At 23.3% G+C, this 16,645-nt stretch overlaps 1 protein-coding gene across 5 annotated transcripts in view; it reads right to left on the bottom strand.

The window, feature by feature from the left end:
* The window catches only part of Ca-alpha1T (Ca[2+]-channel protein alpha[[1]] subunit T), a 303,939-nt gene that overhangs the window by 202,759 nt on the left and 84,535 nt on the right, over positions 1-16,645 (bottom strand). For all 5 annotated transcript variants that reach the window (XM_089228015.1, XM_089228013.1, XM_089228016.1 and 2 more), the window contains exon 6: positions 13,766-13,937. In XM_089228015.1, the coding sequence (XP_089084141.1) occupies positions 13,766-13,937 (172 nt within the window). The remainder of the gene's footprint in view (positions 1-13,765; positions 13,938-16,645) is intronic.

The raw sequence follows: 16,645 nt of genomic DNA, 5'->3' as shown, positions 1-16,645 counted from the left end.
TAGTGTAAATTGAATTTCAACCTTACTATAATTTTTTGATGCAATAATAAATATTCCAAGTGAGAATTACGGATAAATTATATAAAAATATGTAATTATGTAATAAATAAAGATGACTATAATTCCTTAAATTTTTGAACTTGAAAACAACAAAATATTAATTTTAATATCATTTTTTTTACATTACCATTATTATTATTTATAAATAAGCATCAACGGTAAGTTCGTTAGTGTTGTCAAAGTCCAAGTTTTTAGTTTTGTGTCAAATATAACATTATATTTAGTAACCATCTTCATAATATATATTACAATAGAACTATTATTTTGGATAATAAATCTAAAGTAACTTAAATACACTTTAATTAACTTACATTTGTGTGCTACAACTTATTATTTATCTTTAAATAGACCAACTAAATTTCGATTCGGGTTTCTAATTTTTAAGAGGAAATAAAACTATAAATTGCAATAATTCAATTTAAATAAAAAATAATAAAAATAATTTTATTTAAATAATATAACTGAAATATTTGACAATTTTATATTTCGTGATGTTTTCAAACTATATTACCCTATATTATATTTAATTTAATGTCACCAACTATAAAAATATTAGTAATATTAATAAAATATATAATTATAAAGAAGACATAATTCCTTCAATCATGTTTAAAATTCAATTCCATTACTTCTAATATTTATTTTATTAGATACTCCATTCAGACTGATAATTAAAAATCTGACATCTTTTCAACCCTCTCGAGGATATGTTTCACAAACTAAATCCTTTTTATGTTGAAATATGACAAATCACAAAGTTCTCCTCATGGCTCATACAAACAAATCTTCTTTTGATTCTTTTGACACAAATTTTCATTGACTTGGAAACTTTTAACAGTAATTAAAATTAATTAAATAAATTGTATACATATTATGTATTATAGACTATATTATCATACAAAAATAAAATTAGATTCATAAATTAATAATATTTTTTCAAATTTCAAAATTATAATCAATTTATTGATTTACTTGCACACAGTTTATGCCATCTTGTTTAAAATTTGTGGCAAAGATTTTAAATGAGTTTCATTATAATAAGAATTATGATCACATGGTGTATTTAATAGGCTATTTAGTTACACGACTTTTGTGATTTAATTTTTCGGTATTACATAATAATAATATACTAATTAAATTAATTATTATGGTTAGTATAGTTAAGACATTATGAGTTATAATATATTTAGCAATATCATTTTTATTTATGATGGCAAAACTCTTTTAAAACTTAAAATATTTGATCAACTAAATTTAATCATCATTATAGTGCTTATAAAAAAAATACTCCCTACTAATTACTAAATCTATTGACACTCTATTTATTTGTATTCTCACCCTCTATGCTAGCCGTAGTTGCTGTAATTTCGGTGATAAATTTTACCGTAAGGATATTAGGTTCAAACGACTGACCAAAGACCTCGGTGCACCCAACAAAGTTATGTTTCTCTGGTATTGAAAAAAAACTGTTCTCACATACCTGATTACACCGAAGTTAACTAACCAAGATGTAGGTAATTATTTATATTCATTAAACTAAAAATTTAATATCAAAATTCAAAAAGAACATTATAATGTTTATGACTTATGTACTACTGAAATTTTAAAAATTAATTCCACACGATTTCTGGAATATATCTACAAATTTTAAATTGATTAATTAAAATTATTATCATAATTATTTGTTACAAAATAACGAACAACATACCAAAATGCTTTATGCATTATTCATTGAGATACCTACCAATATTACTTAATCAAACACAAACATGAACTGATTAGCATTATAATATTTTAATAGTTATGACTGAATTAAAATTATAACATCATACATAATATGTATAATACATAGATTGTTGACATATTATTTATATTTTGAAACTCATTACATTTCTGAATATTTTTGATACATTTAGATTTAATACAAGTAAAAAAGCGATACTACCATCTACAAATCCAGTAGTTTTAATAAATTCATTATTTTTAAAAATGATTTTCGTTTAGATAATCATTTACTTATATATAATCTGTACTACAAAACTAAAAAATCAGGTAGTTTGATAACTGAAATATCGGATGTTCACCATACATTACTTACACAATAAATTAGCTTAAATTATATATTATACATTTATATTTTTCGGTTTAAGTCCGAATACCGGTAAATTAACTGACCACTACCCATAAATATGTTCTAGTTTATACCTTTTTAGTCTTAAGTCAATTTGAAGATGATCAAATAATTTAGTGAAATTTTTATTACAGCGTTTTTTTTAAAGTAAGGAAAAATCAAATAATAATTTAGAAGAAAAAATAAAATATTCAGTTAGATAATTAAATTAAATTAAATTGTGTGGCTAAATCTTATTATTATATTGAAAACATGTTAGTCCGATATATTCAAATGAATCAGGTTTTAACTTTTTTAAACGAATTTTGTTTACAAAAAACGAAAACATCCAAAATTAATTTTAAAAAACTTACAAATTGGAAAAAATTTTATTTAAAAAAAATAAAAATGTCCATACGTGCTGAGATTAAAATCAATAACTTAAAATATAGTGAAAAAATCCACTTGAGTTGTAATTTAATATAAAAACATACATATGATAAAATATTCAGACAATCTGCTTTTATACTGATAGACAATCAAGGAATCCACTAGATTTGGTAATTTTTTTTATATAAACCCCTCGTTTGTTTAAAGCCTGTAGTAAAAACACTTGGACTATTAATTGAAGAACGGCACTTAAAAACAAATGGTACTTCCAGGTACAATTTAAAAATTTATATTTTATGCATAGTTACAAAAGCTATATAAATACAAAAATATATTTGTTCGTAAAAAGTATCTAAAGTGATTATGTCCAAATGTAAATGTTTGAATGATTTTATGTTCTTTGTACTAAATTTTTATTGCAATTATTAAAGCTTTTATCAATTGATTCAGATCACTCAAAATAAGATTTGAAAAATCACTACAGAATAATGGATAATTTATTATTAGTTATATAATAATAATAAACGGAATATTTACAGCATACATTTTCATCTGATTTAAATTTTTAGGAATTCTAATAATAAACTAAAAAATACCATAAAAATCCATACTCTTGTAAGTCAAATTAGTTAACCATTAGTGTTTGAAAACGGCTCATGAAATATTTAGATTTTTTTACATTATTATTATTTTATTTTTTTATCTTCTAAAATAATCAAATATAATAAATTAAATATTACACAAAGTACTTCAAACACTAGTTATAGAACACTTATTTTAATTAAAAATATAATATTTCTGTGAATATATAATATTATAATATAAATTATAGTATAATATAATACAAATAATATTATTGTCCTATGAAACTAAACACTGCAATACAGAAAATTTTAATGTACCTATTATAAACGTCAATTTTGCAATATTTCAATTTAAATAAGCTAAATTACACCATCATTATTAATACTTTGAATATCTATTTATAGACTAACTCATATAACTATTTTATGATAAATATAGCGAGTTTATTTTGCAAAAATTAATAAGAGTACAAAAATATATAAAGTACCTATATCAAATAAAAACTGTATTATTTGAAAAAAATCCCGTTTGATATTTATAAATATTTTTTTTTTTTTATTACAATTTGAAATATTGATAATGCAAGTAGATAGGCAGCTAGCAGAGTATACCATATTTGTAATAGAATTTGAGTAAAAAATTTGATCTTTTTTTCTAATTATGTAAAGATACATGTACGAGAAAACAATTTTTTGTTGTGATAAATGGGTATTTTTTGACATTTACAATTTACAAACATTTAACCTTCTAAATATGGTATTATTAATCCGTTTCTATAAAGTCTAAAGGAGTAAGAATTGTATTCCTACATTCGTTGCCAAGGAGAAAACCATAAAATCTCGACTTAATGGTTGTCAGTTGCAAACTGCTCACGATAGAAAAGACAACTATTGTGTCAAACGTATCCTTACTTGGTATATATGGTTTCAAATAACATGCCAGGTTTCTATTACTTATATTATTATATTTTTACAATGTAGAATTTTAGTATTTTACCTTTTATCTGTATACAACGTATTTTGTGTCGTTTTAAAGACTTTTGACATGGATAAGTTTTCTCAGTTTTTAAAACATATTTATTGTGTATATTAGTATATAGTTATGATCGACTTTTAACGCAAGTTCATTTTAAGCTTTATTATAAAATGTTTGTTCTGAACCTTAGAAAGTTTATTAATTTTTCAATTTCTAGGTGTAATGAACATATATTTATGTACTTAAATTGTTTTCTTTGTGAATATAATAATATTATATTTAAAAAATCGGGTAAATAGGTGACACTTTGCTGTAAAATAGGTTGAATGTGTCAATGTAATGGATGATATTAAATTTTAATTCAATTATATTATATAATTGTATACAAAAAACGATTTTGAGTGAAGACGGGTTGTCAGCCTAGGATATCTTACATCATATTACTGTTGATATCATTAATACGGTAACCGGTAATTTAAAGTTATAATTTTATGATTTTATGATACATTATGTTTAATAAACATCTCGAAATTATTTTATTTTATTGTGTATAAAAAATTATAATTCCAACATCATTTTTTGATACACATTGTTTTTATTTTTATAAGCATCGACACACTTTTAAGAAATATTATATTATATTTTTTAAATTTTAGATATAAAAAGTAAAGTTATTTAGAATTTCTAGCTCAAAATAATTTTCTAACTTTCATAATTTTTACGTATTTTGTTAAAATTCAATCATCAGATGTATATAAAAAATTATTGTGGATTAATACTTATTTGTTTTATTATTTACACTAACAAAAACCTAAATAGCTAAATTTTACATTTTTGGAATGAGTGAATCTACATATCTAATATCAATATCAAATTTTCGAATAATATTAAAACATACATTTTTCCTGACCCTTAGTATGGTAAAAAGAAAAATAATACAATTATATAAAATTATTAATTCAATTCCTAAGTAGTCATTAGTGTCATAAACGGGCATTTTTATTGATGGAAGAGGATAATATATATATATTATATATTCTTTATATCTATGAAAATACGGAGGGTAGTTCCCCCAGCACTAATAAATTATAATGTATCTATATAAAAAAGGTAATGAAGGACCCCCCGTAAATATTATCATGTTCGGTACAAATAATTTTTTCAAGTTATACCAACCTTTGCTATCGTAAAATATGAAGAAGATGATGATATATTTAAATATGTTGAAGTACCCATCTAAAATCCAAATTAGCAGTTTTTGAGTTAGGTACTTCAATACACAAGGTAAAAGTAGTAGTCCCTTAAAAACGATTTTACAAATTTATAAAATGTATGTACTTAATGTTTTATCTAATACTCATGTTTTTCAAACCTATTTATATCTAAGATTATTAACCTCAGTACACAAATTTAAGTATTTCAAAAACTATTATTTCAAATTTTGATCTAGACATATATTAATATTTTCAAAAATAAAATAAATCATCTACTTGACAATTGCGAAAAATGGCGATTCTTCTTTCAAAAATTGAATTGAATTAAGTGCGAATACTCGGTGATGAATTTGAATAAACTCATAACAAAACAAAACCATAGACGTGAATTAGTAAGTACTACTTAGTACTAAGTACTAGTAGTAAGACTACTTAGTAGTCACTTTTTATACTATAGGTATACTTTTTAAATAAACTGATACGCATATTTTAAGTTTCTTTTAATGAGTATTTACAATTGTACAAAAATCCAATCTATTCAAAAACCATTCACTATAAGCCTAAATTTATTTCAACTTACAATAATGGAAAACTGGCTTTTGAAAAAAAAAACAGCTTTATTGATACAATACAATATTGTATATGTATATTAAATATCTATGTGAAAGATAAACTAATCACCGTTGGTCGAATGAAAATATACCACCAATCGTGTAGTCGATATTAAATTTAAAAATGGAAAAACAAAATACATTAAATTTCTTATCAGGGAAATAAAACGATTCTTGTTCAATATGTTATTTTATATGCACTTTAAGAAAAAGTGTATAAGTAATATAGATTTACTAACAAGTAATAATATAAATTTCAATCATAAAATAAAAGACTTGTTTGAAATAAATATCTTTGTAATTTGTATTATTGAACTCGGTAGTAAATATTTGTTCGTATGCTCTATTAGTCTGTGTCTGTGATAATTATAAGAATATAAAGTTCTTACTTAAATACTTATAGCAAAGTTTTTGATACCAATGGTTTAAAACAATATTACATTATGTAATATAAATTATCCAAATAAAAACTGCTAGAGATTTATAATTGAACACTAAAATATTAGGTAAGTCGTAGGTGCTATTGTTTCATTAAAAATCTATTTTAATATTAGCATGGTGTGTATTTAAAAAAGTTTAATGATTCATACTGAAAAATTTATTCAAGAAAAGAAAAGAAAACCGTTACAAAACCGATTTGATCAAGAAATAATCTCATAATTATATTCGTACTGATTTGGTGTTTATATCCAATGACATTTTTTTTATTTTAGAATACTAAATACTTTATTGTTAATATTATGAATGCAACTTCTCAAAACATAATTTACTCATTATGAAAACTAAATTGTTAAAATAATTAATTAGTTTATTAATAAAATAAAATCTATACTTAATTCAGATAATTAAAGTTTTTGTTAAACAATTCTATCCTTTGCAACAGAAATTATAATCAGGTATAATGCTGGAAAGAATTCATTGTATCACTATTTTTGTGTTTAAGTGTATTTTTGATTTCCATATAAGTAGCTTTAAAAAAAAAAAAATACATGGATTCTAATTTTAGAAATAATTATAATTTTACTAAGACTATAGAATCTATAGTATAGATCGTCGTAATAGAAGTACCTAATATTAATATCGTACTGATATTATTATCTTATAGTGGGATTGAGTCAATTATTAGCTTTATGTATATTAAAATTATTATTATTATTGTTTCAGGTGATTTTAGAAAAATATGAAGAAATTGTCTGTGAGCTGTCTTTCGACAATTGCATTCTAATACATGTGCAATACTCAGATTGACCACATTAAAATGTATTATTCACTAAATTTTAATAAGAATTTATATGTTGTTAAACCAAATTTAATGTCTCCAATATATCTTTCTTTTTATGTATGAAAATTAATGATTGTTTGTTGGTTAATTCATTCTCTATAATCTACTCAAAATTACACGATACAATAATAGTTACACCAATGGAATCTTTGAAACTCAAGTATAGTTTTTAGCTTATTTTTTTTAAATATTTAAAGGTCGTTATTATAGGATTGAATATCTTACACATGAACTTGGCCCACGAAAACTGAATATTAATTGCTTGATCAAATAATATTGGGTTTCTATTGGTTTCAGATGATTAAATAATTATTTATGTATCTAATATGGTATTATATATTGTCACTTAAGCTAATATATAACTTATATTTAATGTAAATGTAAATTAAGTATCAGCTATTATTTTAATACAGATATTATTAGTTGGATAATATCTAAATGATGCATATTATCATAACCGATACCAAATTTTGCACAACATCTATTAAACGGGTTGTTGTAGAGTTATTTTAGTAAAAAAAAAAATAAGTAACAGCTAATATAAACGATAAAGAGTATAGCTAATATGATTGATTTTGACGATTCAAGGAAGGTTTAGATATTAGATAATAGACTGAACTCGTTATTTTAGAGTGGCTTACACCTACTAATAATATAATAATATTTATAATCTCATAATTGTTTATTTTTGGTTGCATCTCAAAATTCTTTCACTTTGGCCAAACTTGTAGTGTGTATAGTTATTAAGGAGAGAATTCAAGTGCTAGGGCCCTTTCACGATTACACGCAAAAAAATAAAAGTTACTTATTATTACTATCTGACATAGGTGGATTGCCGATGATCTCTATTTGATTAACTTATTCCTTGGCCACGCTGGATAACGTAGCTAGTATAATACCAATATACGAATTAATGTTTCTTTATTTGTCTTTAAATCATACAAAAAGTACAGGACCATTTTCAGTAAAAATTAAATCAATATTAATATATTGATAAATTAAATTAAATATTGGAATACTAAGTTGTTTTTAGCTTATTATTTCAATCCCTGATCTTTAAATCAAATAATTATGGACAAAATAATGATGACAATGATTTATTTTTATGATTTACCAACATATTATTTGCTTTATTAATTTATTTTGGACAAATTTTTGGTGTAAACCTATGAATACTTATTGGTATCTATTAGCTGAATCCATCTCCAGTTTTTTGTGTTTACTTAAAAATATTCCCAAATCTAAGAAGTTGAAAATCATAAAATGCATTATTTTAATTGTGTTTTAACTATATATTTCAACTGAGGCAAAACAGAAAACGATAGAAAGACAGATTAATTTTTCGTCAAGTGAAAACAAGTAAAACAGTGATAGTATTTTATAAAATTAAAACGCCAACTAATGAATAGTTTCGTGCAACGTGAAATTTCAGATGTAAATATTTATACTAAAAATAAACATATAACATACGTTTGTTTTATCACAAGTAATGTACAAATTGTTAAATTTAAAATATACTTAGTATATATAAATACTATACATATTTCACGATCGTAATTAGTTGATTTGGTTTTCAAACTTCCGTATTCTTATAATCGTTTTTCATCTCAATTCATTATTTCCTCTGATACATACATTCTTAGTTCTTACTAATATAAACCTCCTGACTTTACTATCATAACATTATTCATACAAATAAGGAATTATATATGATTCACTTTCATGTAATAAATTCATGTTTTCATATGGCACTGATCCTAAAATTTTAGTATATTCTTTTTAGTGAAATATTTCCACCTTTATTATCTCTCCTCTTCTCGTTTCTTATACTCACAATGTATTATAAAGTTTATATTATCCTCAATTTTTTTTTGTAATGATTATTTCAAAATTCAAAATTTTATCTAGGCGACTTTCTTATTCGGGCATCTTACTGAAGATTTTTATTTATTATTACAACAATTATAGGTATAATTAATTTTTTTTTTTTTAATCAAATCCCTAAATACTATTGTAATTAGAGCTAAATTAAAATTAAGTTGAATAAAAAGAAGTTGAAATATGTTAGTAATACGTAATATCTAAATTATAGATACATATTGTATTTGTATGAATTTCCATATATTAAAAACTAGTAATTGTTCATACATTTTATAATAATCTGTTATTGCAATTAATATACTCCAAATTTATCAAGTCAGGCTTCATTCATTAAATCAAATTATAATCTCCATTTAATAATTTACATAAATTATTCATCGTAATAGGTTGCTTCAACAATATTAAATAAAGGTTCACAGTTTAATTTGATTTGAAGAGTAGAATAATAACAATTATCGATAAATGTACCTATCAACAGTATCCGTAAAAAGTTAATAAAAATTGATCGTCAAGTAGTTTAACGTTATTGTACTAAATACATCAGGTTTTCGTTGTAAAATAAGTTGACTTAATAAGATACTCAAACAATTTAGTCTGCTGTACTCAAGGTATTTATTCTGAAAAGAATAATATCTTTATCTCACCAACAACTTTTTCAACTCGTTTAGTGTTTTATTGGTCAGCAAAGTAACAATATAAATACAATTTTACGATTTATTTGAAAATAAATCAGGAATCCACACTAAAAAAAATGTAAATTTTAGTGACCTAAATCCAATAAATTGGTATGATCATTACTTTCTAATATTCTAAAATAATGATTAAATGAATAGTCAAATAGGTGTATATAATAAGATGTTATTTGTTTTCTGAAAATATAATAATAATAAAAAAAATCAAATCAAAGAAATACATAATTCATGAAAACATTAATGAACGGTTTTTTTTTTCGTAAAGGTTTTTGGATTATAAACAATGTATTTTTGTTCCTCAATAATTATTTTCTTTAGCTAGTTCAAATAAATTTTATTTCATCTAAAGATAAAATTTAATATTTATTCCGTTTAAGGGTTCCAAATTTGTTTAATGGAATACTATTATTTAAATAAATGATTTATACTACGATACATTTAGCAATAAGTAAATAATATATTAAATTTTACTAAATAAGAAAGTTAAAAGGGAGAAGCTAAAAATTGGTAACGCTGCCAAATTTGATTTATTAGTTAGTAAAATTATTGTTGTTATTAATCATTGATTTTAGAAGATATATTCTTATAAGCACCAAGGTAAAATCTTCTGAAATTAAAGAGGCCGATTTTTGTATCATAAATGGTTTAGAATAGCAAGATAGTTTGTTATAGATAGTTTTGTTAAATAATTTAGCTTTATCATTTACTAACTTTAAACTTTAAAGATTGCATTTTGGAATGTTTGAATTTTATTTTTGTTATTTTTTTATAGTTCTTTTCCATAATTGAATACAAATAGTGGAATGCCATAATACCTAAATATTATTATATTTGATTAAATGATTTATTTTGTGTAATATTTTTACATATATATATAATATACATGCATATATCACATTAGAATTTATTTTAATTATTTAAGTGGTTAACTTAACTTTATAAACATCTGTTTGAACTCTTCGTATATCAAAATTCATCACAAGTAAAAGTATGAATATTTAATGACTTAAGAGACTAATTTATGAAAATTAATACGATGTTCTAAGTGTTTCAATCTAAGATGACTGCATGTCCACATAAATCTTTAAAAGTTTGAAACTTTATTGCAAAGTAAATTAAATAAAATTAAATAATAAGCTAAATATTAATTTTAAAACAGTTTTCTATTCCAATATGAAATATAGAATTTAAAGAAAAGTTTAATTTAAAAAATATATATAGGACTTTAAGTTGTTAGGTACAGTAAAATATAACGAATGAAACTAGCAAAAAACAATCGGTGGCATACGACTTGTGCAGTTAAAGTCAAGTGTTGTTTAACGAGTTGAAAAAAAAACAATACGAAAAATGGGTTGGTTGTATTTTGCAACTATAGATCCTAAAAAAAAAAGTTTGTCCTTTAATGGTGAAAAAAAACGTCACGAAGGTTAAAAAAAAAATGAATTTTTTTAAATTATATATTTTGTAAGGTTACGATATGTCAGTGTATAAACCTGGAGGTCCTAAATATGATGTCACAGGTGGTATAATCCAATCTGGGTAGTATAATTTAATTTAATGTGAGGAAGTATTCTAACTCTTAAAAAATTCTTCACTTACTTTCTTATTGATAAATTTAAATTTTTATTCAAGTACTCGTAATAATTTAAGAGCTAGTTTATTGATAGTTTGATTTGACATGAGTATTAAAAGTTTTAATCACATAATTAATTTTTTTTTTCAATTTAATACTCTTTTTATTATTATTATGTGTTTTATTATGATAAAACATCAAAAGCTACCATAAGCTAATTAATATGTTGTTTCTACAATGAACATGCAATAAACCAAACATTTATATACTGTATCATAATTTATTTCATAATCTCAATTTTTCAGTAAATACTTATATTTTATATTTATTTTTTATTCAATATGATTCAGTCATTTGAAAATCAAATAAAAATCTGTATTTATTCCAATGAATTTTAATAGAAGCTTTGATACAATTTTATGTACGTCTATTAATAGTTATTAACCTACCATATGAACTATTTTGCATTAAATTTTAATGCTCGCTATTATGTAATTCAATTTTCTTATCAAAAACAATTTTTATTTTTATATACATTTTTATCCAATCCGTGTAAATTGAATATGTATTGGCTACGTTAAAATTATATTTTCCTTACCAAAATAATTTAATTTTTTTTCAACATTAAATGTACAATATTTTAAAATACTAAAATCATTTAAACTTCATACGATCAGCATAAAAAAGGGTCTTTTACCGGAACCGGAAACGATATTTTCACCCCTCTGCCATCAGTAAATATTCGTTAGTTCGTTACCTACATAGAACATTAGAGGTATGTAATGGATTTCGGAATAATATTTTCTACATACATATATATATATTATAATATATACCAGGTTGGCAGAGAAACCTGTTTAAGTTTCGAAGAAATCACTGATAACGTTCTAACTACCATAGTATTATCCTGGTTGATTTATCAAACATGTTCACCCCTTTTTCTCCAACAATGCAGCTATTTAAAATCTGATTTTTGAAATTTTTAAATATGCCTACCTATTTAAAGAGTTAAAGATCACGTTTAAAAAATTTTGAGATTTTTCTAAATTTTTATACTAAAAAGTTATGTTTATCATATTAAATTATTAGCATAGCACAATGAAATTATGAATTTGGCGCAAAGTCCAAATCCATTAAATGGGTAGAACACAATTGAGAACGGTCCCTATCAGCCGTACTTACCTTTTTTAATAACACGATTGAGAACGTTTTTACCTACTAACTTTTATGCAACGTTGCCACATTAATTAAAAATATAAAATATAAATAAAATATGCAATATATATAATAGATATCGTTGATATAATGATATCAATATTAATATATTTCTTTTAGTTTTTGGTTACAGAATAAACTTACGTGGAATTAAATTTGATAAATAAAAATAAACTCACACATCATTGTAAAATCAATACATTTATCACTATTATTTGTCACCTTAAGGCATTTTTTAAGATTAAAATTTAAAATATTTATATTTTTATTTTTATTTTTTGCTTAAGATTAAAAATTAAAAAAAAATCCAAAATCAAAAGCAAACCTGCCGAAAGTCTTTTGTTAATCGCAAAAATTTTGGTTCATTTTATAAACAAATTTAAGGTGAATTTTGTTATGAAATGCAAAAAAAAATCAGTATTAATCAGCAACATTTCAAAACACCAAAAAAAATATGCCCTTGGATCAAAATCCCTGTCCTAAAAATGATTACTAAAAGTTAAGATAAATTACAACGTTGCTCGAAAATCGTTCTCAATCGTATAACACCGCATAAAATTACTTCATTCTAGAAAAAACTAAAAAATTTAATGTAGTAAATAGAAAATGATAATATATAAAAATTTTAAATTTTAAATTTTATTTACTTCCAAAATGTCTCAGCATATTGCATACTATTCAAATCCTATTTAAAAGTTTGAATTATAATTTCAAATATTTTTGTACAATAGTAATAAAGTGTACAATTGTAAAAATAGATGGATTCAGAAACGAAGTTATATTTTGATGAATTAAATTTAAAAATATTATAATAAATCAATGTATGTTATAAAATACAATTTTATAAATATATTGCAACTATTATAATTACACGCCTAGAGCCTATTACAAATCGAAAACAAATATTGTTAAGAAATAGCAATTTTAAATATAAGTAGATATTTTTTGATACAAATTGTATACCTATAAAATAATTATGTTTGGATAAAAATTGTAAGGTGACATTTTTAAATTGTGGAATAAATTCAAAAAATTTCGATTACCAGCAATTGTTTTATGCGGAGTTTAAATCAAAGAGTATATACAATATAATTAAAAGATTGTTTAAACGTTATCCCGTAGGTACCTACGTTGTAATAATAAGCTATATAATAATACATTATATAGTTTTTCTTACTTGGGATAAGTGACGTTTGGTAGCGGCTTCAAGAAACATCTTTGTCGAAGTATTCCTTCCCACAGCTGCACGCCTATTATTCCGAATATGAAGAACACGAAGAAACACAACAGCAGCACATTACCCAACATCGGCAAAGTATCCAAAAGCAACATGACCAATATGCGCATACCTGTAACAAATCAAATACGACGTTTTAGCATTTATAAAATTGTCTAGGTAAAACGATTATTATCGGGTTCAATATTATTATTATTCATTACAGTCTAGTCTCGATAACCTATAGACTCGCATTTCCATGACTCGAAAATCTCTATGATTCGAATTACAATCTTGTCACTATTTTAAGTTTTTTTAATTAGTGTTTAAAGTATTTTTATTTTTTAATTCTCTTCCGATACTAAGCATACTTTTTCTAGCACAATGCACAAAAATGCTTTTAAATCTTCAATATTGAGTGTGGTTCTGGTATAAAATTATATCTAGGTTTTTATTAAATTAAAACTCTTAGTAATTCAAAATCATCGAGAAAAACAAAAATAAATTACGGATACAACGAAATTATTACAAAAGTTTCCGACAAAATCGATTTTGTTATATTGTTTTCATTCATTCAAAAAAAATAATAATAACAATAACTGAATGATATACTCGTAGGTAAGTATATATTGAGTACTTACGAAATATTCAAAAAACATTTAATATTAAAATTTTCTAGACATGGTATACAGTTTTTTAAGATATTATAATATGTGGACCTTTTTAAGCTATTTGTGGTGTTTAAATTATTTCAGACATTTCGCTTAAATTAACATTTTCTATGTTTATACCCAACGGAAATTCCAGATATAAATATGATCGTAAATTAATAAATAAACAATTATTATTAACAAACTAACACAACTATGCATTGTAAAACACACATAATATTATAATATTATTATGTAGGTAACAGTAACCTATAATTTAAGTGAACTCCGTCTAAGTGTAACAAATTACTATTTTATTTCTAGGCTAAACTAATAGAAATCAGTAGAGCTTAACAGTTCGTACATTCAGTCCATAATTGGTTGAGATGTATATATATATATATATATTTTTTTTTTATATGTATAATTATGGAATATGTTATGATACTCGTATATCAAGTTCCTTTCAATATAAAATTATTGATCAATTAATATAACATTGCAATACTCTTTAATCTAAAATAAAAAATAAAAAATAATCATATAATTTATTAAATTATGCTTGAAATATAGATTTTGAAGGATAAATTAAATACATTTGATTTTAATTTTCAAACTGTAATATAATAATATAATTTATTAAATATTGACAAATTAATTAATAATTGTTTAAGTTTCAAATGCCACGTGAAAAAAAAGAGGAAATCGATTACTTGGATATAGTAGAAATTGTAATAAGATTTGGAGCAAAATTGTTAGATTTTATCAGTGACGTATATTTGTAAATTGGACACGACACAATCAATTCGAATTCTTCAACCTATAAATGCAATTAAATTATAATATTGCCGTTTGAAACATTATAATTAAAGCTAAAACAAATGGTAATTTAGATTCTGATTGCAATCAAATTTAAATTAAATATAGTACAACATCGAATAAATATTTTTAAACTTTAATTCTGATATTTTATGATACCGTATTGACTTTTTATATTTGACTAAATAAAATTAAACAGTTCCAACCATAATAAAATCTAATAAGATTGAACGCTCGTTCCGAGTACCTAAATCAAACATATTTTTACTTTAATATAATATTATAATAATATAATCTATTTCGTTATTATAATATTAATATAATATTCTTTAAAACGATGTCAACACTGAAGGTAACGTGAATTAATCATTGCCCAACGGTTGGTAATCAATCATTCTTTTTTATTATTATTAGTGTCTACCTTGTGAATAATGCAATACAATAATTTCCTAACATCTTCGTGTAACTCGAAACTGTACACACTGCCTTCATAATAATAATATTATAACGTTTTATTAGTGAGTTGCCTTCAGACCTTTTAGCCCATGGGAACAGTCTTTGTTCCGTATAATTTCCGCTTTCTGCATAAAGTCCAACAGAATGCCATCGTCTGCAATTCTTTAATATAATGTTAGAGCTCGCCTGGGAGGCGATACGTGTGCAATGCATACATTTTAGTAGGCATAAAGATAGAGTTTAACAGCATTTACACTGCAGCTAATTTTAGCCTGAAACCATTATACTGCAACTTCAAATAAATAATATAAATGTCAAATGCGTATTGAGGATAGTCGTGTTTTAAATGTCATCTTTTAAACTGAAATTCTTCGAATTCACTATGAACACAGATGATAGAGAGTTTCCTACTGATTTATTATGGAATTGACAAACGTTTTCTTTATTTATTGTTTTCGAAAGACACTAATAAATCTTAAATAAATAAGCCTAGGGAAATAGCTTGGTTGAATTTATTTTATATAAATTATAAATATAATATATATAATATTAAGAAATAAGTGACAATATTTTCAATATCAAAATATAAAATTAATAATAATAATATATACACTTTAACTAAGGCAATAGGTTCCAAATATTCAAAATGTTCAATTATCTTAGCTTCTGTGGGAGTTGAAAAAAAAAATACGGAAACAGATATATATAAATATTTACGTAACACTAGTTTTATTCTTTTACAAAATCAATTTAACGTATTTGTTGTGATACAAAAGTAAATAACTGAGAGACATGAAACGTTCATTAAATATTTACATAAGCATTATGTAGTCTAAGATACTATTTAATTTCCAAACAATTTTCAGACGCTTTTGTGCTATTTTTAAAGACGATAGATATTTTCAACTTTCTTTGA

Source organism: Diuraphis noxia, unplaced genomic scaffold (genome assembly GCF_037042655.1).
Source record: "Diuraphis noxia isolate RWA-SAM2 unplaced genomic scaffold, SU_Dnox_SAM2 contig0004, whole genome shotgun sequence".
Classification (NCBI taxonomy): Eukaryota; Metazoa; Arthropoda; class Insecta; order Hemiptera; family Aphididae; genus Diuraphis; species Diuraphis noxia.
This window is presented reverse-complemented; position numbering and strand designations above follow the sequence as displayed.